The 27,872-nt window shown below is 34.0% G+C and overlaps 1 protein-coding gene across 1 annotated transcript in view; it reads left to right on the top strand.

Annotated features, from left to right (window-relative positions):
- Window positions 1-27,872, top strand: part of LOC113082673 (mannosyl-oligosaccharide 1,2-alpha-mannosidase IC-like) — a 106,102-nt gene that overhangs the window by 67,550 nt on the left and 10,680 nt on the right. The window contains exons 4-7 of the mRNA XM_026254213.1: window positions 20,915-21,009; window positions 23,863-23,986; window positions 24,075-24,168; window positions 25,465-25,580. Of these exons, the coding sequence (XP_026109998.1) occupies window positions 20,915-21,009; window positions 23,863-23,986; window positions 24,075-24,168; window positions 25,465-25,580 (429 nt within the window). The remainder of the gene's footprint in view (window positions 1-20,914; window positions 21,010-23,862; window positions 23,987-24,074; window positions 24,169-25,464; window positions 25,581-27,872) is intronic.

The raw sequence follows: 27,872 nt of genomic DNA, 5'->3' as shown, positions 1-27,872 counted from the left end.
ATGAAATACTTGATATGTATCGCTGTTTTAGCTCCAGTTATACAAATGAGTGAGTGTTTTAGTTTTATTAGTATATTTAATCAAGTAAATAGTGTGGTTCTTTAACACCTAAAAAACATGGCAGCTTTAATTTAGCGGTTTGTCTACTTTAAAGTGTTAAATACTGCAAAGCATGAAGTAAATAAAGTGAAGGGTTTGTGGGGTTTAGTTCATGTCTGTTAGCTTTGAGCAACTCTAAATCTAAATTAACCGTAAAAACACATTTATTCACTTAACATTGACATTTTAAAACCCACATTACTTTTTATTTAGTATGTTTTTGCTGAAGTTTTAATGTATAAATAATAAATATTATATCTTAACATGTTACAATATTTTATAATATTGTACTCTATTATATGCTACAATGTAACATAAAAAATGTAACAACATATATTTGTTTCTAATATTTGTATTATCTTATGTAACTTATATTAAAATAATTTTAACACACACAGTATATATATATATATATATATATATATATTTCATAAATTATACTTTTATTTTAATGTTACATTATATCAATTTTAATATAATTTTTTTAAAAGCGTATAAATTAAAACATTTTAACACATGTAGTGTCAAATATAGAAAATATAACAAATATAGTGTCAAATATTTATTGTAACAATAGTTATGTGTGTGTGTGTGTGTGTGTGTGTGATGTTTGTGGGTGTGTGTGGGTGTGTGTGGGTGTGTGTGGGTGTGTGTGTGAGTGTGTTTGTGTGTGTGTGTGTGTGTGTGTGTGTGTGTGTGTGTGTGTGTGTGTGTGTGTGTGATTGTGGGTGTGTGTGGGTGTGTGTGTGTGGGTGTGTTTGGGTATGGGTGTGTGTGTGTGTGGGTGTGTTTGTGCGTGTGATGTTTGTGGGTGTGGGTGTGTGTGTGTGGGTGTGTGTGATGTTTGGGTGTGGGTGTGTTTGGGTGTGGGTGTGTTTGTGTGGGTGTGTGTGTGTGTGTGGGTGTGTTTGTGTGTGTGGGTGTGGGTGTGGGTGTGTTTGTGTGTGTATGTGTGTGGGTGTGGGTGTGTGTTATAATGTATTATACAAATGTATTAAAATTAAGGCACTTTACAATGTTACATTAGTTACAGCATTCATTAATTTTAGTTAATAAAAATGCAATGGTTCATATTAGCTCAATTAAATAGTATTAACAAAACAACTGTCAAGATTTAATAATGACTTGGTAAATGTTGAAATGCTATTAAATGTAATTAATAATGGAATCTTGTTGTAAAGTGTTACCTTTAAAACTTTGTGCTTCGACATGAAAAATACATCGGTACACAAAAGAAAGTTTCTAAATGATGAGTAGTTTCTACTGTGGTCCATCACTAGATGTTTTCCTCATCTTACCTCTCTGCACCATCCATCATCAGACTGACACATCCCATGGTGTGAACGCTGATATTTCTCCTCTTTGATGAGTTTGAAGTGAGGGTGTGTTTCCATCAGATTCAGAAATTGATTTGTTTACCGCGGCTTCTGAGTGTACTTACTGTGCAATCTTAATGACATTAATCAGGCCAAATCAGAGCGTGGAGATCTGGAGCGGCGTCCTGATGAAGCGTGATCCGCTCTGAGATGCTGCAGAAACACAGTGGCGATGTCTGTGTGTGTGTGTGTGTGTGTGTGTGGTGGAGCAGAGGTTGGTTTGCTTTAAGGCCTGACGTGCAGTACTTTTAAAAATAGTCATTGGTGAAGTACTTGAGACTGTGCACATTTGGTGAGGTTCTCAAGTTCCTCAACTGCCTTTATCAAGATGTTTTACCATTCTGGTGAAGTAAAAAAGAAATGTCCAGGAAGCAAGGCTCTAGACAGCCTTTCAAAGGTCAGAGGTCGGGACGCTTCTTCCCTGACAATGGCACTGCTTCCAACAAAATCATCTGATTAAAATACTGCACACTGCTTTCCTTTCATTTACTCTTGGTGTCTTTCAGCTTTCTCTCTTTTTATATCTCTCTTTCTTCCTGAAGGAGGAAGATGTGGCTCAGTCAGACACACGGCGACCCTTTTAACTTTGTCCAGGGTTTTCTTCTTCCTCTGTCCTTTAAGGGAGGTTAATTATGAGCAGTGTTCTGCATGACTAGAGAGAAAAGAGAGATGCAGCATGGACTGATAATCCTATCTATCTATCTATCTATCTATCTATCTATCTATGTTCTATCTATTTGCCTAGTGCTCTCATTCCTTCCGCCATTCTATCGTTCCATCCATCTATCATTGTATCATTCCACCTATCCATCCATCATTCTGTCATTCCATTCATCCATCCATCATTGTATCATTCCACCTATCCATCCATCATTCTGTCATTCCATTCATCCATCCATCATTGTATCATTCCATCTATCCATCCATCATTCTGTCATTCCATTCATCCATCCATAATTGTATCATTCCATCTATCCATCCATCATTCTGTCATTCCATTCTTCCAGCCATCATTCTGTTGTTCCATCCATGCATCCATCCATCCATCCATCATTGTATCAATGTGTCATTCCATCCATCCATCTATCATTCTATTGTTCCATCCATCCATCATTGTAAAATTCCATCCATCCATCATCATTGTATCATTCTATGTTCATCCATAATCCTGTTATTCCATTCATCCATCCATCCAACCATCATTCTTTTGTTCCATCCATCCATCACTGTATCATTCCATCCATCCATCTATCATTCTATCGTTCCATCCATCATGGTATAAATCCATTCATCTATCCATCATTTTCATTCCATCCTTCCATCCATCCATCCATCCATCCATCACTGTATCATTCCATCCATCCATCTATCATTTTATTGTTCCATCCATCCATCATTGTATAATTCCATCTATCCATCCATCATTCTGTCATTCCATCCATCCATCTATCATTCTATTGTTCCATCCATCCATCATTGTATAATTCCATTCATCTATCCATCATTCTTTCATTCCATCCTTCTATCCATCCATCCATCCATCATTGTATCATTCCATCCATCCATCATTCTTTCATTCCATCCATCCATCATTGTATAATTTCATTTTTCTATCCATCATTCTTTCATTCCATCTTTCCATCCATCAATCCATCCATCATTGTATAATTCCATTCATCTATCCATCATTTTCATTCCATCCTTCCATCCATCCATCATTCTGTCATTCCATCCATCCATCTATCATTCTATTGTTCCGTCCATCCATCCATCATTGTATAATTCCATTCATCTATCCATCATTCTTTTATTCCATCCTTCCATCCATCCATCATTGTATCATTCCATCCATCCATCCATCATTCTGTCATTCCATCCATCCATCATTGTATAATTCCATTCTTCTATCCATCATTCTTTCATTCCATCTTTCCATCCATCCATCAATCCATCCATCATTGTATCATTCCAACCATCCATCTATCATTTTATCATTCCATCCATCCATCCATCCATCCATCCATCAATCATTGTATAATTCCATCCATCCATCCATCCATCATTCCGTCCTTCCATCCATCCATCCATCCATCATTCCATCCTTCCATCCATCATTCCGTCCTACCATCCATCCATCCATCATTGTATAATTCCATCCATCCATCATTCCGTCCTTCCATCCATCCATCCATCCATCCATCATTCCATCATTCCATCCATCCATCCATCATTCCGTCCTTTCATCCATCCATCCATCCATCCATCATTCCATCCTTCCATCCATCATTCCGTCCTTCCATCCATCCATCCATCATTGTATAATTCCATCCATCCATCCATCCATCATTCCGTCCTTCCATCCATCCATCCATCCATCATTCCATCATTCCATCCTTCCATCCATCATTCCGTCCTTCCATCCTTCCATCCATCATTCCGTCCTTCCATCCATCATTCCGTCCTTCCATCCATCATTCCATCCTTCTATTGTTCCATCCATCCATCCATCATTGTATAATTCCATCTATCCATCCATCATTCTGTCATTCCATCCATCCATCTATCATTCTATTGTTCCATCCATCCATCCATCATTGTATAATTCCATTCATCTATCCATCATTCTTTCATTCCATCCTTCTATCCATCCATCCATCCATAATTGTATCATACCATCCATCATTGTATCATTCCATCCATCCATCATTGTATAATTTCATTTTTCTATCCATCATTCTTTCATTCCATCTTTCCATCCATCAATCCATCCATCATTGTATAATTCCATTCATCTATCCATCATTTTCATTCCATCCTTCCATCCATCCATCCATCCATCCATCATTCTGTCATTCCATCCATCCATCTATCATTCTATTGTTTAGTCCATCCATCCATCATTGTATAATTCCATTCATCTATCCATCATTCTTTTATTCCATCCTTCCATCCATCCATCATTGTATCATTCCATCCATCCATCCATCATTCTGTCATTCCATCCATCCATCATTGTATAATTCCATTCTTCTATCCATCATTCTTTCATTCCATCTATCCATCCATCCATCAATCCATCCATCATTGTATCATTCCAACCATCCATCTATCATTTTATCATTCCATCCGTCCATCATTGTATAATTCCATCCATCCATCCATCATTCCGTCCTTCCATCCATCCATCCATCATTCCATCCTTCCATCCATCCATCCATCATTGTATCATTCCATCCATCTACACTCTGTCTGTCAGTCAGTCTGGAAGTGTTCAGGTTTTCATGTGCAAGGATGTGTTTGTTTGAATCTCTTGGAGACTAGTGTCATAAAAGATTGATTTGAGGAGCAATGTGATTTCAAGGGTGCTGGATGGAATGACTCTACTGAGCTCAAGCCAGACTGCTCTCCTTTAGGTTCTCTTGTGAAAACCAAGCTCTCATTAATCTCTGATCCTCCTCTCTCTGAAAACAAACATTATAGGCTCAGGTTAATCAGGGGAACTTATCTAATAGATGTGCAAGAAAGCCTGCTCTGTCTTCTCAGCATGTCTCTTTCTAAATGACACAGAAGAGGCGACTGCAGAGTTTGAATGAATTGATTCATATGAGTTTGTCAAGGAGAGAGTGTTGATTTTTGTCTCGGTCCGCTCAGCTGTAGTCTGACTTCAGATCAGTGCTGTGTTTTATCACTGTACACATGTTGGTAACAGTAGCTTGTTCTAGTTAAATTAGACATGTTGCTACTTTCAGTGTTACTCCCTGAGGTTCCTGTCAACAGGGCTTGCTTTCCTCCTGCTGTCACTGTATAGAGGTCATGTGATTGGTGAAGACCCAACACGTCGACCGGGAACGGCGTTGGCAGTGTGTTGTGGTGTTGCTGCCTCACTGAGCTGCTAATGTGAGGCGCGCGATGCTCGAGTCACGTCCGGGACACATGCTGACGTTCATTCAGAGCAAAAGACTCACACGATGCAGGAGACGATGTTGTTGCTTTTCAGTGCAATTTCTATCTGCATCGGAGCAGGGTTCGTTCTAGTAATCCAAAAGCATGTCTATTCAAATGAAATCCTGCAACAGATACAGTTTAAAAACAATTTATTAAAAGTTTAACAACAATAACCTTTTTAGAGCCCTATGAAACTACGTTTTGTAAAAAAAAAAATAATAATAATTTTTTTTACCAAATTGTGCATCCTATTTTAATGATTTCATTCAATTTTAATAATCAAAAAGCCAAATTAATTATATTCATAAAACAACTTAATTTAAAACACACACATACAAACATATTCTGTGTTAATGTATTTAAATCTTCCTGTAAAACAAATTCAGGCACAAAACACTCAACTTTTAATCAAATTAAAATTTGACCCATTTTATACAGAGTCCCGACAACAGAGATTTAGTGTTAAAATTATTATTATTATTGGTGTTATTAATATAAATTTTAGAGTTATTATTACTCTCATACATTCTACAATAATACATTTCTGTCAAGTTTCTTCAAGTAAAACCAGACTTTTATTTTGACAGGTTTCCATGAAGACCTTTAAAGTGATAGTTCACCTAAAAAAATTTTGTTTTTTTTTATGTTTCTAAAAAAAGTTTCAAAAATGTATCAGACCTGCAGGAGTTTCTTTCTTCTGTTGAACACAAAAGAAGATATTTTTTATGAATTTTGTTAACAAAAAAGTTGCTGGTTGCCATTGATTTCCTCAGTATTTTCTATGAAAGTCAACGGCTACCAGCAACTGCTTGATTACCAACATTCTTTAAAGTGTGTTTTTTGTTGTTGTTGTTGTTTTTTGTGCTCAAAAGAAGTGACTGACCTGCTTTTGGTTTATTCATCCAAAACTTGTCGAATCCTGTGACATTGCTTGTTATAAAGTACAGTTCAGTCCCACGCTTGTAATGCGTTTAGACCCAAATCGTTCCTGATGCCCTCAACTGTCAGGAGACCCTGACATCTGCTCGTACAGTATGATCGATGTGACTGCTGTCTGTTTAATCGCCCTTCCTAACAAACTCAATCGAATTCTGCTCTTGTTTTAGTCGAGTAAAGTGAACTGATCTGCACCGCGTCTCTCGGCGGGCTAATTAACGATGTGCAAAACCTGTTCTTCCACCGCTCCGGCTCCGTTTGTCAACACCTCGGTGAAGCGAACGCACCTCGGGAGCCAGAGCTGTCAGCACCGATGCGATTGGATGCGACCGTGTTGATGCACCCCTGCTGTGTATCAGCTCGGATCAATCAGTTCAGCCCACATTTCCTCCCAATTGTAAACGCAACACAAGAAGCAGAGCGATGGCTGGCTGAGCCATCGATCTGTCCGTCAGCGTGTTGTTGACTAGTAGAGGATGCAGGCAATAAGAAATGGGAAAGAGCTGCTGGTGATTGACACAACAATCACAGTGTGTTCAGCATCAGCACCAGACTGCAGCATGGAGACCTGCATCTCTCCGGGCGAGAGACTATCACACGCATTATTCAGCAGAACAATGAATAAGTCAGCAACCCTTCGCTCTCCTCGACTCCTGCTGGCTTCTCGCTCTGTTTGGGAAAAGTGCTGAGAAAATCATGTGCTTCTGGGGTTTTCTCTTGCTGTACAGAAAGAAGAACTTCATGTACTTGAAACATGATCAATTCAATCTGCAAACACCTACTTAACTAATCAGCGCCCATTAACAAATCATTGCACCTACTGTAAATGATGATTATTATTATAAAAAATATTTAAATATTATTATTATTATCATATACATATATAATATATTATGTAATATTGGTAGTATTTTTTTTATTTTTATTATATATACACATTTTAATATAAACGTGTGTGTGTGTGTGTTTGATTTGTTTTGGAACAAATGGATGAAAGTGTCTGCTAAATTAATAAATGTAAACTAAATTGTGTAATAATGTTGTAAAATGTTTTCAGATAATATATTTTAAATAGTTTTTAATTATTATTATTATTACTCTGATGCATTGACCTCAGGAAATGTGTTTAGGTCCATGCAATAATATGAATATGAATATGAATAATTATTAGATAAAGAATATTACTAATATTGTACTTTTAAATAATTGTAATACATTTTTATTATTAATAATAATATATTATAAATCAGTTGGTAATATAATTAATGTTGCATTGTTTATTATTATTAATAATAATGCATATTGAATCAATACAAATATTGCATTGTGCTTTATAATATTAATGACATGCCATAATTTAATATTATTAGTATTATTGTTGTGGCTTTTTTGTGTTCTGAAGAAGAGCGAAGGTCAGTTTAAAGATAAAGATTTCCGTGCATCGGTCTGTGTGTGTCCAGATTCTGTCTTTTGGATTAGAGTCATGAATCATTAGTGCAGACACTGTTTTGTGTTAAAAAGATGATATAACTGCCAAGAGCCCTGGGGTTTTTTCTAAAAGTGAGAGAGTATGAAGGTGCAAATAAGCCTGGACAGAAAACCGTTCGTGTTTCGCTTTGCAGGGAAGACATCGGACCACAGAGCGACTGCCTGAGCATCACATCCCCAGATTATCACAGAGAGGAACCACAGCGCAAATGTCATATTTAAACACCCGAGCGAGAGAAAACGCCACAGACGGCTGATAATGCACGAAGATGCAATGCAAGATGCAATGTTTTTGAGCACGGATCTGTTTTGGCGATGGATTGGCTTTGACCTCACTTCTGCGGCTGACAGCAGCTGTTCGCCTTCGGATTTTAACCCACGTTCACGATGGCACATGGGGACACGTGTTAGCGATTTGTCGCCCCAGACGTTTTCGCCCCGTGTCCATCTGTGTCTTCCTCACGAGCCGCAGAGTGTGAAGAGGTTGAGAAAAGGGCGGCTTGACGGAAGAGAATTAAACTGAAATAAACCTGTAAATGCAATCCATTTGAAATAAACTACTTAATGCATGAATAAACCCATCAGATCCTATACTCAACGCTGCTTAAAAGTGATCATTGTGCATTAAAGATGAGTATTCATTGCCAGTGTAGAAATATTTATTAAAATCAGCTGAATCATTAGGCAGTAAAGGACCAATAAAATAATATATTAATTTAAAAATATGCCACTCAATAGCTTGTTATAAATAGAATTCTAGAATTAACCTATATATATATAATTTTCAAACTAATAAATGTATTTTTAAACGCCACTCAATAGCCTATAATAAATAGAAATCCTTAAATAAAAGCCAAATAAATATTTTAACAAATAAAAAGACAAATTAAATATAAAAAGTATTAATAATATATTGATAAGTAATATGTTAATCTATAATTTTTTTTAAATTAGTATCATTTAAAATATATATTTTTTATATATTTTTTTTTTATTAAATATATTTTTTTAAGTCTTGATAGCTTATTAAAACCCAATCATCTTATAAAAGTAGGCAAATATAACATCAATAATATAAATAGTAGTAATATGTATATTATATATATAATTCCACAAATACAAGCTAGACAAAATAATATATTAACATATTAACTTTTATAATATATTAACATGTAATATGTTTATGTAATATATTTTTTTCAAAGTACATTCATTTAAAAAGCTAAAATAAACAGAATAGTATTAATAATAATTATGTGTTAACATATAATAATGTATTATATATATATATATATATATATATATATATATATATATATATATATATAATATAATGTTTTACATTTATATATAATTTCAAACTAATAAATTAATTTTAATTTAATTAATTTTTAATTAATTAAATTATTATTATTATTTTTATTTTTTATTTTTTACAATGACTGTAATTTAAACTTGAAAGAGAAAACATAAATGTGCAAAAAGTACTAATAATACTAATAATGTAAATGACTAGTATTTCCACTGCCTCACACATCCCTAAATGCAATTCACTAACTGAATGCTGGTGCATTTTCATGATTGCAATGCACAGGAATATTTTAATTAATTTTTTTACTGTCTGCATATTAATTCTTGTCTATTAATGCTATAAAAAAATTATAATTCAATGTTTTCTTTTATTTTTCTTCTTTATGAAAATCTCCCTGAATTGCTACTGTATGTAAAATGCTGTAAACCATCCGTGTCAAACCAATGTAAACAGCTAACAGTGGTAGACCAGTTTTACTTTATTTACACGACTGAGCCACACATGGAATAATTCCAGTCAAGTTCCATGGATGGAGGAATGAATTACTCACGCTGTGATTGTGGTCATCACTCCCACTCTTACTTCAGAAAGTCTTTAAAAGCTTCTGGGCATGTGTTCGTATCTCAATCCAGCTCTCAGTCTTTCACCCACGCTGCTCAAGGGATTTGTGAAATAGCATCAAACTGTGTCATCCATTCATTTCTGAAAGATAGTGAAAATCTTTATATAATTGAGTTTGGACAGTCAGGTTTTCTTCTTTTCAGTCGAGCGGTAGAAACGTGAAGGTGCTGAAGCGCTCGTTTATCGCAGGAGAACTGACGCTCCTGTAGTAAAGTAGATTAGAGTCACTCCAAAACCTCGTTTGACAGTTTTACACAAGAAGACTCGGATATTGTCTTCAATTTTTATAGTATATTTCCTATTTCCTTCTGAATATATATATATATGTATATGTGTGTGTGTATATGTATATATATGTATATATGTGTATATGTATATATATGTGTATTTGTATATATATATTTACTGTATATATTAGATATGGTATATGTATATCTGCATTACATATTAATGCAGTACAACAATTAATGCTTTAAAAAAACTAGATTTTTCTTATTCATTACAATAGTGACTTTTTTATTTTAAAGTGTTAATTCAAATATGTTTTCATTTTTTTTAAATATAATTAGTATATATTTATAATTATATATGGTACATTTATTTGTAAATTAAATGCAGTACAGCAATTACTGAGGTAATCTATGAATGCTTAAATTTTAAAATAAGTCAGAAAATTGTGTGTGTGTGCGCGTATATTTATATAATGTATGTATATGCGTGTGTGTGTATATATATATATATATATTTATATTTTTGCAGTACAAAAATTACTTTAGTGATATATGAATACTAAAAAACATATCTGAATCTTTTACTGCAATAAAACGATGAGAAAGGGGCTAAAATAGGCTAAATTTTCTTTAAAATATTTTTGTATAAAATGTATGTTCCTGAAAATATTATTTTTATTCATTTAAAAAAAATTATAATAATTGTTCTTGTTTTTTTTTTTTTTCTTTAGATTTTTCAAGTCAAATATGACTTTGACGTGTTTTTGCATTCATTTAAAGTAGAAACTGATTTGGAGTGATTCACCCTTTGGTCTGCTCAGATTTATAGTTCCTGTGTGTGTCACTCAGTAAAATCTCTCATCTAACACACGCTGGGGGAGCATCATGTAGCACGGCGCGTCCTCGAGATGCACAGCTAATTAGCAGGGAAGAAACGGTTACGGTCCCGCTGGTGTAGATCTCGGTGTAATGCGCGAGAGATCCTCTGTAATACGATCACAGCAAAAGACGCATGAATAGCAGAACCCGTCTATATCTGACTCTCTGGATGTTGTTTTGTGGGGGTTTTGGTCTAATTTATCTGATCCTCTTCTTGAGCGCTGAAATAAAGTTTGAGCTGTCACGTAACGGCATGAATAATGCACCGCATGTTGAGCCCGAACGTCACCGAGAACAAAGACTCGAGATGTACAAGCTGGTAAACATGCGGCGGAGCGATCCGTGTGGCGAGGTGGCTTTGTTCTGCTGCTACATCAAAGCCATGCGTCACCTGTGTGATATCTGCTTCATGCACCACACACACACACACACACACACACACAGCGCCACCGCTGCTTTACAACACAACCATCTGTAATAATGAACCTGAGGAGTCGGTCAGAACATCAGGTGGAGCTTAATAAATGTGTACCTGGATCTAGAGCTGCAATTATGATTTATCAGCTCATGCACTGCAGAAATAATACTCCAAATATCCTTAAACCTCAGTGCTGTTGTCAGAGAACGCATCTGGAGTGTGTTTTGTCTTATCGCACTGGCATATACTTGTTTGAAGTGTAAACCATATGGGAAGAGATTTTATTTGATCAGACTTTGGTCAGATTGTAAAAATATGTGAGAATGTTCTTATGCATTACAATAATAATTTCAAAAGTTGTTTTTTTCTTAATGAGCAACATGCTATATTTTCTTTTTGAATGTATATTTTTATATAGATTTCTTTTTACAGTATAATAGTTATTATAGTAGGTGTATACATATATACACCAAATATTTATTTTATATTATAATATGTACAATGTATTTATTATAATTATAATATAATAATTTATGATAGTTATAATATAATAATTTAATGTAAATAATTTACATTTAAAAAATTATATATATATATATATATATATATATGTATATATGTATATATATATATATATATATATATATATATATATGTATATATATATATATATATATGTATATATATATATATATATGTGTGTATATATATATATATATATACATATATACACATATATATATATATATATATACATATATATATATATATATATATATATATATATATATATATTAAAGCAGCATCTTATTTGTAATAAGATGCAAATATTTGTAAATAAATTTAAGAACATTTAGATTTTTTTCTGGAAAATAAGACAAAATAATACTCTAAAAGAATATTATTTTTACTGGGTTTTACATGCACTCTCTTATAATTATGATTTTGATTGGTCAATATTGGTGTGTAATGATGCTGAAATGTAAAATTGATTGTTGTCTTTGGCCACCGATTAGTAGTTCTAGTTTCATGTGTTTAGTTTTTAATACTTTTTCACTCTCACATATTGATTTCCACTGTAGTTGTGCATGAGTTTTTGCATGTTTTTGCATGTCAGACCTTTGTTCAAATCCACTCTGAATGTGTGATATAGAGAAGAGATGTGTACAATATGAAGTCTGTCACCTCAATGGACCAGACTGAAGATGTCTGAATTTAGTAGCAGATCTATACAGGTGGAGCTGGGGAAGGTGGAGGGTTTCTGAAGCTAGCTGCACTAGATGAGCAGCGAGCTCATTGGCTGCCAATACAGAAGAGAACCAATCAGCTGTGCCATGTGATGATGATGTCATCCGCAGACCTATCGGACTGCTCCGGACTGTTTCATGCCTTCTCTTCTATTTCCTGTCTTGTTATTTGTTCCAGTCACATTTCTCTTTTTTTTCCTGTGTCTTTGTTGAGTAAACCAAAGACATTTGGCCGTGGCGAGCTGAAGAGGCTGGTGGGTAATGTGCGTATGAGGCTTTTGTGCTGTAGTCATCAGAACGGCTTCCCGAGGCTTTTTCTTGCCTGTAATACAGCAGCCATAATTACACTTCAGCAGCTCACGACAACGCTGGCATTTCCTTCCCTCTGTAGTCTAGTGCGTCTCTCCATGGAAAACCCAAGCTATCGTCCCTCAAGAATCCAGCTTGGGTGGATTTTTGGTTCCCTTTTTCTCCATAACCGCGTCTGAGAGCTTCTCCACTGAAGCAGAGCGCCAATTAGAGCCACCGGAGGAGACGGACGACAGCTAAAGGCCACTATTAGTGCAAAACAAATAGTCTTTTTGTCATTTTTTCCTCCCAGAATATATATCTAAACATCCTTAAAAACCAGATCAGTTTACAAGAGAAGAAATATTGCATGAGATATTAAGTTTGTTTTTGGCAAATTGTTTTTATTCTAGTTTGAAGCATAACCACACTGAGAGGTTTATGCTGCATAATCTGCATAATTATTATGAAAACATGAGGAAAAAATGGTTTTTAATAGTTTTCGATCATGTGAAATTATATAATTTTTGATGTTACTATATATAAAAAAGTCTATATATAGTGTGTGTAAAATACATATTATATATATATCAACTGTTGTTTTTGTTAGTAGTAGTATTAGTAGTATATATTTTTTAAGACATGCATTTTTCTTCTGTAAATTGATATCGTTTTTAAGGATGTTAAATACACTGTACTGTGAAAACAGTATATAATACAATATATTGTATTATATATAATAATATATAATTAATTTACATATACACATATATCCCACTGTAATCCCTTTATCCATATTATTATTATTATTATTATTATTATTATTATTATTATTAATATTTTTTTCTGTAAGTGTGTGTGTGTGTGTGTGTGTAGTCATTTTTTCAAGAAAAATAAATGCACACAAACACTGTTTAATTTTTTTTAAATAATGATTGGGTAGTTGAAATTAACTAAATGCTATAGTCTATGTAATATTTTTGAAAATAGCACTTTAATAATTATTATGCACATTTTGCATATACAGTATGTACAGTATATGTTAATGATAAATAGCTTCCATAAATAACATTGTAATGATGGTTGACAGTAAAACGCTGGTGAAGATGCAGCTGAGTGATCATACTGAGGCTCGTCTGAGAGTCACGGCAGACGCTTCATGCTGTTTGCTGAATCTCAGAAATCGAAGCTGACAGTCTGCCTGACTCCAGCCTTTTTACAGCCTTGTTAAAAGAGCTGCGGTGAAAGCATCTGACGGATGGACGTGTGAGGGAAGGTGGAAGAGAAATGCACCGGATGCATCTCAGCTAGAAGGGGATGATGGGAAAGGTGTGATGTTTTATAAGCAGACCTTCTACGACAGTGCTTCATAGCAGCACAACATCAGTATTCTTAATATCAGTGACTGAAACTAAACTAAACTCACTGTCGTGCCATAGAAGAAACTTATAAATAATCATAATTATCATTTAATTATATATATATAAATATTTTGTAATAACGATATACACTACTGGTCAGTAATTTGGGGTCAGTAATTTTTTTAAATTTTTTTATCAATACTTTTATTCAGCAAGGATGTGTTAAATTGATAAAAAATGATAATATATTATTAGAATATATATTATTAGATTTTTTTTTTTGAATAAATGCATTTATTTTTAACCTTTTATTGATCAAATATATTAGACAGCAGAACCGTTTCCAACACTCATAATAAATCAGAATATTAGAATGATTTCTAAATGATCATGTGATCGACTGATGTTACATGTGACACTGAAGGCTGGAGGAATGATGCTGAAAATTCAGCGCTGCATCACAGGAATAAATTATTTTTTTAAGTATATTCAAATAGAAAACTATTATTTTAAGTTGTAATAATATTTCACAATATTACAGTTTTTTCTGTATTTTTGATCAAATAAATGCAGGCTTGATGAGCAGAAGAAACTTCTTTCACAAACATTAAAAATAGTAATGTTTCCAAACTTTTGGTCTGTACTGTGTATATATATATATATATATATATATATATATATATATATATATATATATATATATATATATATATATATATATTATATTATATTATATATTTTCATTTTTTTACATTTTATATCTGAGCTTTTATTTTAATAATTACAAATAGTATTTTTTATTATTATTACTATAGAAATGTTAACATAATTAAAAGCGTATGTGCGTGTGTGTGTGTATATATATATATAGTGTTTTTATTTTTATTATGTTATGCCTGATATTAACTATAATAATTAGAAAAAATAAAAACAGTTGTAGTAATCTGTCAGGTCATAGAAATGTTTATTTTATATGTAAATGTTTCTTCTGTTGAAATGACTCAAGCCGAAGTCTTCGTCCTGGACAGACAATCTGAATAGCTTTTAAATGAACTCTTGATAAAGTCAGAGAGCAATCGTTGTTTTTGATTACTAAAGTCTGCCCTTCCGTTTGAAGCTGATCATTTAGGGCTTTTTCCTCCACACCTGTTTGTTTTCTGGAGGAGAAGCCTTCAATCTGATGTTATTCGACATAAATGGCCTTTAAAAAGTCATTTCTAGTTGAGCTATGCACAAGCATCCTGTAATTAAGTTGAAAATGTCTCTACTGCTGTACATGAATTGAGGAGATGCTGATGATGAGAGGTCAAAGGTCACGTGCATACAGATGACCTGAGAGCTGTCCGTCCTCCTGAGCATGTTTCCTCAGATGAAAATTAAATATTAACTCCAGACTGGAGTTTCTTTGCCCATGTCTGTTTTTCTTTTGCAGTTGGATTTCTTCACTGCAGAGGATTGTGGGCTTTTTATGTTCAGAGTCAAAGTGAAATGTTTGCGCTGTCTGCCGCCATCCTGGATCAATACTGCAAATTTCCCATGACAATCCGGATTCTTCTGTCAGTAGTTTGCCCAGAATGCAATTTCTGTCATTATTTTTTATTTATTTTTTTTGTTCACATGACTCTGTTTTTTACTACCAGAATGCACCATTAATGCACCACAATTGTAGTCGATATAATGTATGCTTTATAATCCAAGTCTTCTGAGCTCATATGCAAGTTTGTTTGAGGAACATGTTGAAATATAAGCCATAAAAATAATTATTTACTTTGGATTACAAGTTTAATTCCAACTTAATGTTGTAAATCAACATTTGAAAAACAGGTTTGTTCTCTTTTTAAAGAAGACTCTTGACAGATTACTTTCCAAAATAAAAAAGGTAAGGTAACGCTTAAAAAATTTACAGAGGTTTAAGTTTCTAGTCACGAAACGATCACAAAAATACTATTTTCAAATGTCATGTCAATAGTTAAAAAAATAAGTATTTAACCTTTTTTTTAGCATATTGCATAAGTCATATGCATTACTTTTATGATGCTTTATATTTTGTGCTTCATTGATGAAAGAAATGCATGCATGCATCTGGAATGACATGAGGGCGAGTAAATATTGAGAGAAGTTTTATTTTTGGAGGCAGTGTTAGTGTGTCATTCTCTGGCAGGTGAAGCCTCACAGATGGGATTCTGATGGAGTCGGTGTCTCCAGCTAAGGGTCATTAGTGATCTCTCTGACACGAGTGCAGGGGGCCAATCAGGTTGCTCTTCTCCTGTCCTTCTCATCTCAGCCCTCATTTCGCGCTGCACAAATGCATTAAGCATGGGATGTGCTGCCCCCGTTATAGCAGAGAGGACATCATATCTCTCTAAAACCCAGTGCTTCTGAGGAGGCTGAAGCTTGACCTTCTGCTGGTGATTTCACCCAACCCTATGTATCCCTGCCTCTGTTGAATTATTATATATTATTATATATAAAAACATCCCGCGAACCCGCTCCGATGTCCTGATCTGAATCAAATGATTTGCGGTACATGCTTTGAAGTTCCTATGGAGTCAAAATAATGCTGCATATATACGCAAAAAAATTCGGTTTTGCAAAAGAAAATAAAGATTTGCAAACTAAGATTAAAGTATGGAGGAAAATAAATTGGCTTTTTGCAAACAAAAATAAAGAACTGCAAAACATAAATGAAACGGCACGAAAACTGATTTTGCAATACATATTTTCCATGGTGATATCTATTAATTTATTTTAGTTTTCCCTTTACTGTTCATTTTTCTGTGCTTCTCGCTTTGTGGCACTGTTTTGACTTGTGGGCGGAGCCGTGGGACGGGGGCGTGTACAACATGCCTCCCTGGAAATGACATCATCGGCCAGAGACGTAGCTCACTGATCCAGGTTCTGTCATGATGAGCAGAGGCTTGCGAGTGGATCGTTTCCTTTTATTCACTAGCATTAAAACATGCATGTTTTTGTTTTATTTACTTTATTAACAAATGTATATGTGTATTAGCAGTGTTTTCTCAAGTTAAAGAAGTTGTTACCATGAACATCTGCTGTTTATTTCTCTCAATGTGCACACTTTTATAGCATTAAAATGTGTAGTTTTTCATTTGGTTAACTGCATGTGTTTTAACAGTTTTGGTTTAAAATCTCTTACTTTGTGCAGGACGCCAACGCACAAAAGCGTTCTTTGGTTACATTAGTTCAGATTCAGCATTATTTTGACTCCATAAGTTCCATATGATTTTGAAGTCCCGATCTGAATCAAATGATTCGCGACACGCACTTTGGAGTCCCAATCTGAATCAAATGATTCGCGATACGCGCTTTGAAGTCCCGATCTGAATCAAATGATTCGCGACACGCACTTTGAAGTCCCAATCTGAATCAAATGATTCGCGATACGCGCTTTGAAGTCCCAATCTGAATCAAATGATTCGCGATACGCGCTTTTAAGTCCCGATCTGAATCAAATGATTCGCGACACGCACTTTGAAGTCCCGATCTGAATCAAATGATTCGCGATTCGCGCTTTGAAGTCCCGATCTGAATCAAATGATTCGCGACACGCACTTTGAAGTCCCAATCTGAATCAAATGATTCGCGATACGCGCTTTGAAGTCCCGATCTGAATCAAATGATTCGCGATACGCGCTTTTAAGTCCCGATCTGAATCAAATGATTCGCGACACGCACTTTGAAGTCCCGATCTGAATCAAATGATTCGCGATTCGCGCTTTGAAGTCCCGATCTGAATCAAATGATTTGCGACACGCGCCATGAAGTCCCGATCTGAATCAAATGATTTGCGACACGCACTTTGAAGTCCGGATCTGAATCAAATGATTCGCGACACGCGCCATGAAGTCCCGATCTGAATCAAATGATTCGCGACACGCGCTTTGAAGTCCCGATCTGAATCAAATGATTCGCGGCACGCGCCATGAAGTCCCGATCTGAATCAAATGATTCGCGACACGCACTTTGAAGTCCCGATCTGAATCAAATGATTCGAGATTCGCGCTTTGAAGTTCCGATCTGAATCAAATGGTCGCGATACGCACTTTGAAGTCCCGATCTGAATCAAATGATTTTGAAGTCCCGATCTGAATCAAATGATTCGCGACACGCGCTTTGAAGTCCCGATCTGAAACAAATGATTCGCGATTCGCGCTTTGAAGTCCAGATCTGAATCAAATGATTTTGAAGTCCCGATCTGAATCAAATGATTTGCGATACGCGCTTTGAAGTCCCGATCTGAATCAAATTATTCGCGACACGCACTTTGAAGTCCCGATCTGAAACAAATGATTCACGATTCGCGCTTTGAAGTCCAGATCTGAATCAAATGATTTTGAAGTCCCGATCTGAATCAAATGATTTGCGATACGCGCTTTGAAGTCCCGATCTGAATCAAATTATTCGCGACACGCGCCATGAAGTCCCGATCTGAATCAAATGATTCGCAACATGCACTTTGAAGTCCCGATCTGAATCAAATGATTCGCGATTCACGCTTTGAAGTTCCGATCTGAATCAAATGATTCGCGACACGCGCTTTGAAGTCCCGATCTGAAACAAATGATTTTGAAGTCCCGATCTGAATCAAATGATTCGCAACACGCACTTTGAAGTCCCGATCTGAATCAAATGATTCACGACACGCGCTTTGAAGTTCCGATCTGAATCAAATGGTCGCGATACGCGCTTTGAAGTCCCGATCTGAATCAAATGATTTTGAAGTCCCGATCTGAATCAAATGATTAGCGACACGCGCTTTGAAGTCCCGATCTGAAACAAATGATTCGCGATTCGCGCTTTGAAGTCCAGATCTGAATCAAATGATTTTGAAGTCCCGATCTGAATCAAATGATTTGCGATACGCGCTTTGAAGTCCCGATCTGAATCAAATTATTTGCGATTCACGCTTTGAAGTCCCGATCTGAATCAAATGATTTTGAAGTCCCGATCTGAATCAAATGATTCGCAACAATGGTTTAACTGATTCAGAGTTTCAAAAAGCTCCAATGTGTTCTTTGCTCACTTTCTCTCTATAGCTAATTAGTTGTTTGAATAACCATGGAAATTAAATCTTTACAATTAATAGGCTTAATGTACAATGCTTTTATTAAACTGTGATCACGTTAAATACAGTTTCCGTCATATTAAAAAAATTCATAAAAAGTTTTCAAAAGCAAAACCACCCCCCCACCCCACAGTTTTTTTCTTCACAAATTTCACCATGTATACACAGTCCCACACACAGTTATATGTGTTGCCACCATGTTGTTAAGGTGTTATCGTTGTTGCCAGGGCGTTCCTGTTCCGTTGCTAAGGTTTTCTAAGTGGTTTCTATGTGCTTTTACTGTATAAAGTGAGAAGAGTCTTGTGGTATTCAGGTCTGTTGCCTTCTTCAGTAGAAGTCTATGGGAGTTTTTACAACCGTTTTGTTGCCCACCAGGTGAAAATCATAAGTCTGATATGGGACGAGTTACACTCTAAAGTTTAATACTTGTATTTAGAGGTTTGTTCAAATCCCTCAACCTAAATCATAGCAATAATAGTGATGCTTGCCATAGCAAGCAGCACTAAAAAGAGCTTGGAGGGATATATCTGTCACCAACCATATTTCAAGCCGTCTTTATGTGTTATTGCCATCATAAGTGTTAAAACTTGTCTTGAGATTTCAGTGTTCTGTACTCGGTTTCATTCTGCTGCACAATGTCGAGTTTCATTCCCTTTTGAAGATGACCTTGCCACAGAAGCTGCTGGTGCTTAATGGATGTTAAACTAGTTTGTCTTTGGCTTCAAGAAGTTTTGAAAGTCCATTTCAGGTTTATTTGAGAAGTATTGCAGTTGGACATGAAATATAAACTGACAATAAGCTCTAGTGCAAGTATTTTTTGCACTTCAGACAGCCAAAATAATTTTCTTCCTTCTTATTTAATGGTTATTATTGGTTTGTAATTGTTAAATGTACATAGTTTTTCTTATTTTTATAATTGTACTCTCTAACATACAACATGTTGAAGACGTACGACAACAATGTATTTTAAATGTTTATCATTGCATATTTGTTTTGCATACTTTTCTTTAAAATGACTTGTTAAGAAAAAATATCAGTGCATTTTCGCCAATGAATATAAATTGCATGCATGTTATTTTTTGTTGTTTGCATGATGTTTATTGTTTTATCATTGCATATTTGTTTTGCATACTTTTCTTGCACTACAAGTTTGTGGATAGTAAGATATTTTGTTTCATTTTTGAACAATGTTATATGCTCAGCAAAGCTGCACTTATTTGATAAAAAATACAGTAAAAACAGTAAAATTGTGAAATATTATTACAATTTTAAACCGCTATTCTCTATGTGAATATATAGTAAAATGTAATTTATTTCTGTGATCAAAGCTGATTATTCAGCATCACTACTCCAGCCTTCAATAGAAGGAGTCTTTACTGCCACTTTTGATTAATTTAATGCATCCTTGATGAATAAAAGTAGTGATTTCCTTTCTTTTTAAAAGCATCAGTGAAAAAAGTTATCAGTCGATGCACTGAACCAATGTACCTGGAGAAACCTGACTAACATCATAAATGCATGAGCATTGAGAAAGCATGTGCATGTGTGATTGTGAAGAAGCACTTTAGAGATGTGTATGCTACCCTGCAGGATTAGTTAACACTGTTCTCCTCTGTTTTGTCTTTCAGATATTTAAGCAGAAAGTGGTTGAACTTGGCGAGAAGTTGTTACCCGCCTTCAACACGCCCACCGGCATTCCCCGAGGAGTCATTAACCTGGGCAGGTGAGCATCTGACGCAGCTCCTAGCATCCATTCACAATGCCATATGTCTCAAATATCTTTCTCGCTCTCTGAGAGAAAGAGACGCTTTCTGGCACTCCTGCCGCCCACCTGGCTTCCATTAGCCCACCGGCTCGCTCTGACAGCTGCAGGCAAATTTAATTAACTGACTCGCACGCTAATTCCAGTTAGATGAGTAACAGGAGCCAGTCCTACAGATGGGCTGGGAGAAAGAGGACACAGAACGAACACACGTCACTGAGAACGTGCTCTTATTATGACGTTTACAGTCTCTTCTGCTCACCAAAGCTGCATTTATTTGGTCAAAAAATTGTAAAATATTATTACAATTTAAAACCGCTATTCTCTATGTGAATATATAGTAAACTGTAATTTATTTCTGTGATGCACAGCTGTATTTTCAGCATCATTCCTCCAGTCTTCAGTGTCACATGATCTTCAGAAATCATGAAAATATGATGGTTTACTGCTCAAGAAACATTTCTGATTATCAATATTGAAAACAGTCGTGCTGCTTCATATTTTTGTCGAAAATACCTTTTTAAAGAAATCAGTGCTTTTCTTTTATTCAGCAAGAATGCATTAAATTAAACCAAAGTAACAGTAAAGACATTTATATATTGTTAAAAAGGAGTTTTATTAATCAACGAATCTTGAAAAATAAAATACATCATGATTTGCACCAAAATATTGTGCAGCACGACTGTTTTCAACATTGATAATAATCAGAAATGTTTCTTGAGCAACTTATTTGACTGATTTCTGAAGACTGGAGGAATGATGCTGAAAATACAGCTGTGCATCACAGAAATAAATGATATTTCAATGCATATTAACGTAGAAAACTGTTATTTAAAAATGCAATATTATTTCACAATATTACTATTTTTACGGTATTTTTGATCAAATAAATGCAGCCTTAGTGAACAAAAGAGACTTAAAAAATGTAAGAAGAAATATTTTATCTTTTTAGCGATCAAATTCGAATGCAACATCACATGCATATTTTATATAAAATGCAAATTAAAGTAAATGTGCAATAACCGTCTTTAAAAAAGACTTTAAAATCAAGCATTTAATTTTTTTTTACATCAGTTTCTATTCTTTAATACCAGCAAAGAATGAATAAATGGGCTTAAAGTCATTTCTTCCAGCAGTGAACTCTTTCTGCTTTTTGTTTAACAAACAGTGAGCTGTTTTGTGCTGGTTCCGCTTCATCTTTCCGATGAAAGTTTTCCCACTTTTCTCTTCCTCCCGAGACATCGGTGCTATTGATCGTTCCTTCAGAAGGCAAGCGGTGCGTGGCTCGCTCTCACAATAAGAAGCAGACACAAATAATCTTGTGAATTAGTTCCACAGTTTCACCGAACCAATCCCGCAGGGACGAGCGAAGCCCCGAATCTGGAGCGGTTTATTTCAGAGTTCATTCAGCATCTCCATCTCTCTCTTTCCATCTTTCTCTCTTCAGTTGATTGTTTTCGTTCAGCACGGGTGAGACCTGCAGCGTAAACGAGAGCAGAAGCGTCTCCGTTTTGAACAACAGATGAAATGTAAATGATATTTAATCAAAACAAAGGATAAAGTGCTTTGGGAATACTTTTCAAACTGCTCTTAAAATATTTGCATAGTTGCATACAGATAAAAACACCAGAAAAATCATTTTAATCAGTATTTTGTCTTAATTTGATTAAAAATAACTAAAAAGATCAATTTGCACGTGAAGCAAACATTTCGCATAAATCTTATACTTTCATGCATGCCAAGAAATACACTACAAAAATATATTTTTAATAAGTAATTTTGATTTGTTTTCCAGTAAAAATATCTTTAAATCCTCAAAACATCAGTTTGCACAAGAAGCAAGAATTTGTTGCATAACCTCAGTATATTTTGTATTTTTTATATCCGAATTATTGTAGTTAACTAAACATTTCTCATTTTATTTTAACTTAATGTACTAAAATAACTCAAACTAAAACTGGAATAAAAAAAAACTTTATAGATATAGAAATAGTTTTTATTACCCATATATATCTGTGTGTATATATATATATATATATATATATATATATATATATATGTGTATATATATATATATATATATATATGTATATATGTATTTATGTATAACTATTAAACTGTTAAAATTATAAAAATGCACAATGCAATTACTAAAATTTTAAAATAAAAAATAATTAAAATACTAATAAAAACTATAATAGTACCTCATACAGACAAATACACTACAAAAATATTTTAATCAGTATTTGTGTCTTGTTTCACAGTACAAATAAAGAAATAAAAATCCAGAAGAGGAAAGGAAAATAAACTTATCCAATTAAATGGAAAATAAAATAATCCATTCCAAAGCTATTTTCCATGAACAAATCCTAAAATCTTGTGCGCTTTGGCTCTTTGTCTTTTCTGAAGGATATAAAAAATGACTTAAGAAAAAACTCACCAATGCATATTTAACACCTTAAATTGCATGCATGTTCGTTTTTATTGTTTGCATGATGTTTCCTGTGTGGCTGGTTTGCAGGTAAAATCTGTGTAACCTTTAATGTAGAAAACTGCTTTAGGTTTTTTGTGCAAATCATGATCCTAGGTGCAAAGAATACTATTTTTATGGTTGTTCTTCAGTAGAGTCACTAATGGCATCATTATGGATTTGGCATTGTGAAACACTCTCATGTGGGATGAAGCGAAGGCTTTTAGCACGTCGGTGTTAAACGGTTTGCACAGTGAATAATCAGCACCCTGGCATCCGCTCTGCTCGGGTGGTGTCTGTGGCGGGTGACGGTGTTCACGGTGCGGATCTGCTCTCTGTTGCAGTGGCACCAGCTGGAGTTGGGGCTGGGCATCGGCCGGCAGCAGCATCCTGGCCGAGTTCGGCACGCTGCACCTGGAGTTCGTCCACCTGTCCCAACTGTCCAGAAACCCCCTGTTCACTGAGAAGGTGAGAGTCGTTTCCGTCATGTTGATTTACTCTGAGAGGACGGGACACGGGCTGAGAATGAACCGTGTGATTCTGTGTTTTTCCTCAGGTGATGAACATCCGAAAGCTACTGAATAAAATCGAGAAGCCTCACGGTCTGTATCCCAACTTCCTGAGTCCCGTCAGCGGAAACTGGGTACAGCGTGAGTAACATCTCAGTGCTTTCAGATACATTTACATTCAGCAGATGCTTTTGAGCATTAGATCTGTACTACAGTATTTTTATATACACTACACTACTATATATATATATTATGATTCAAAAGTATTATACAGTACTATTAAGAAATTTCAAATTAGTAATTATAAAATAAATAATATGTAATTATGTAAGTATAAATATTTAGATATATTTATATATTAAGTACTTTTAAATATTTTAATGTTTATATTTTAATTTATTTTATCTCATTATATCATCATTATATAAAATGTATATACTTATATGATTTATCATTATTAATTATTATATAATTTTAAAATATTATACAATCCTATAATAAAATGCCAAAATAATTATAACATAATTATATTTTAAGTTACTAAACTTTAAATATGTTATTATAAATATTACTATAAATAAATAATAAGTACTATATTATAATATTTATATTTTATGCTTAGATTTATTACAATATTATTCTAAAATTAAACATGCTTTTACTAGAAATATATTTATATTATTATTATACAATTATTATATAATTCTAAAATATAATACGATACCATAAATATCAATATACTTATAATAATATATTATTCATTATTATGATTCTAAACCCTTCTAACACTGTTAATAAATGTTAAAATAGATATTATAATAATATTATTAATATATAATTCTTGTAATTGTAATAATATACAATATACATATATTTTTTACTATAAATATTATAATGTTTATATTTTAATTTATTTTAATAATAATAAATTTGATCTCATTTATTGTATCAGCATAAAATAAAATGTATATATTTGTATGATTATGATAAAAATATATTAACTATATAATTCATATAGTAATATTTTATGTTCATGTTTAGGCTGATATAATAATGCATTTATGTGGGCCTTCCCATGAGTCAACAGTCAAACATTTAATCACTGAGACTCTGAAAGCACAAATATTTCCAAATATTAAAATATAGGCCTGTGCACGCCTGGGACAATATACTTAAACATCATGAAAGGTTGAAATCATGTTTTTTGGTTTAATGCAAAATGTTTTTCCATTCTCGCAAAGCTTGCAAAACAAAATAAATGCCAATGACAAACAGATTTTTTCTTCAGATATTTTAAGATGTATTATTTTCTTGTGTTTCGCAGGTTGTCTGCTTTCTATATAATTATTTTCGTGCAGAGCATAAATTCACTGGTGGACGTCTATACTTTGGACTGGTGTTGTAAATAAATACTGAACGTGTTATTATTGATTCCAGATCACGTGTCTATCGGAGGTCTTGGGGACAGTTTCTACGAGTACCTGATCAAATCCTATCTGATGTCAGACAAGACGGATCAGGAGGCTCAGAAGATGTACTACAGCGCCATGGAGGTTCGTGAACATCACACATACACTGTTTATTGTGTGCTTGACTCTTAGGGTTTCTTCCAATTTAGTTACACATGCTGTTTGTTACCCTGGAGCACAAAATCAGTCACAAGTGTCAGTTTTTTTCGAAATCGAGATTCATGCATCATCTGAAAGCTGAATAAATAAGTATATACAGGTCAGAAACTAAGCTTTTTTTTTTGCACAGGCCTATCTAAAGGGTTAATGGTTCCCACCTAGTGATCAACTGTAAAAATAACAAATGTTACCTCTTCACAAAAGGGAAAACCACAAACAATCAAGAATGCATGATTATATGGTGTCATGGCTTTGCAATCAAAAAATGTTGTTATAATGGAAGTCAATGGGGCTAAAACAGCCACGTACAATAAATGAGGGAGAAAAAATTAAATCTAATGCTGCACAAAAACTACAAATGCATCAAAGCCAATCTTGTTACTAATCTTTGACATGCCCAAGACTATGATAAAAAGTAAAAAAAAAATCAGGCTACTATTACTTTAAAATTGAAAATAAGTTATTTTGTGTGTTTTTCCCCCAAATAAGTGACATCATTTATGAACTTGGCAATTAAAGAGTTAAAATCTTGGAATTTTTTTTAAACATTTGGTAGTTTTGATCAGGACTGAGTTTAAATAATAGATTTGTGCAAAAAAAATGAAAAAATAATATATATCTGATACAGTTTTACAGCAGTTTAATTGAGTGGATGTTTTCATCCCGAACATAACGAAAGGATAGTGAATCTGAACAATGCACAAGGGTTAAAGATGTCCAAGTGAATCCTAAGCAATGCATTGTACCATTCAAAAATTATGTTTTGATATATTTACGGTAGGAAATTTACAAATATATTCATGGAGCATGATCTTTACTTAATAACCTAATGATTTTTGGCATAAAAGAGAAATTGATCATTTTGACCCATGCAATGTATTTTTGGCTATTGCTACAAATACACCCCAGAGACTTCAGACTGCTTTTGTGCTCCAGGGACACATTTCTGGTCTTCAGTATTAAATAAAGAAGTCTGAGCCGGCGGTGAGCGTGTAAAATAGATCACACGCTTTAATTTAAGCTTGATTAGATTAGTTTAAGATTAGATTCACGCTCATAATGATCCGAGAGGAGAGATATAACAGAGAGAGCGAACACTTTCTCACTTATTCTCACTTAATTAGCATATCAGCTTTTCATTACACAATGTTTCCCTTGAAGAATGAGGTCTGCAAAGATATTAATTACATTTATAATCAGCAAAGGCCAATTTAATAAGCCTAATGTTAAGATATCAAACATGTTATCAAATATCCAGTCCTTTGTGCAACACTTTTGAGTAGTTTGAGAGGTTTTATTGCTGGGAAAGTTGATGTTTGTCACAATAGTCATGCATTTGCTCTGATTTTGATTTCACGTTTACTTTTAGTGGGTTGTTTTGATTTGATGATGCAAAAATGCAGAAAGCTGGTGATGCAAATAAAGAAGAGTTTAGTGTAGGACTCAAACGATGGGTATAAACCATAAAAACCCAGAGGAAGATCATTTTGAGATGTTTTCTCGTATAGTCTTTGGCAGATTTATACACCTTTGAGTATCTGAGTCCTGATAGAATCTCAATGAGGCTTGACTTCAATTCTCCATGCATGCATACTGTCTTATATTATACATAAAACATTTCATGCATAAACGTCAGCTAATATGGCAATATGTGCCGAGTGTCCTGCTTTTATATGTGGTTTACTCTTACACAAAACACATCTGTCCTTCTGTTTCTTACAGACAGCTGCGATTAATAGCTGCATTATCTTCAGCGTGCATTAAATTTAATGCTCCATCACTCAAATATGCTTTTCAGAAAGAGCTTGTAGCTGAAATTAACCACTTCACTGTAAAGGATGATTTTAAAAAATACAGCAAAAAGTATATAAAAAAAAAAATGTTGTCATTCTTTGCAAAATTTTCTATTTTAGAAAACCTATTAGAAAGTATTAATTCATTGAAGTAAAGCTGAAATAAAATGTATAAAATTAAATGAAAATTATAAATGTTGCCTAAAATAATAAGTGCTAAAATTACTAACATTTAACTACTAAAAATTAAAATAATTAATTAGAAAAATTGCAAAAGCACACAATAAAATTACAAAAAATTACACTAGATTTTTAAAAAAAAATCAATAATATAATAGTATAGAAATAATGTTAAATGGAGGGTGATGCAGTTTAGTTTTTAAATGATTTGACTCTTACAAGAATATTTTTTTGACGTTGTAAA

The sequence above is a fragment of the Carassius auratus genome, unplaced genomic scaffold (genome assembly GCF_003368295.1).
Source record: "Carassius auratus strain Wakin unplaced genomic scaffold, ASM336829v1 scaf_tig00036649, whole genome shotgun sequence".
In the NCBI taxonomy this organism is placed as follows: domain Eukaryota; kingdom Metazoa; phylum Chordata; class Actinopteri; order Cypriniformes; family Cyprinidae; genus Carassius; species Carassius auratus.
This window is presented reverse-complemented; position numbering and strand designations above follow the sequence as displayed.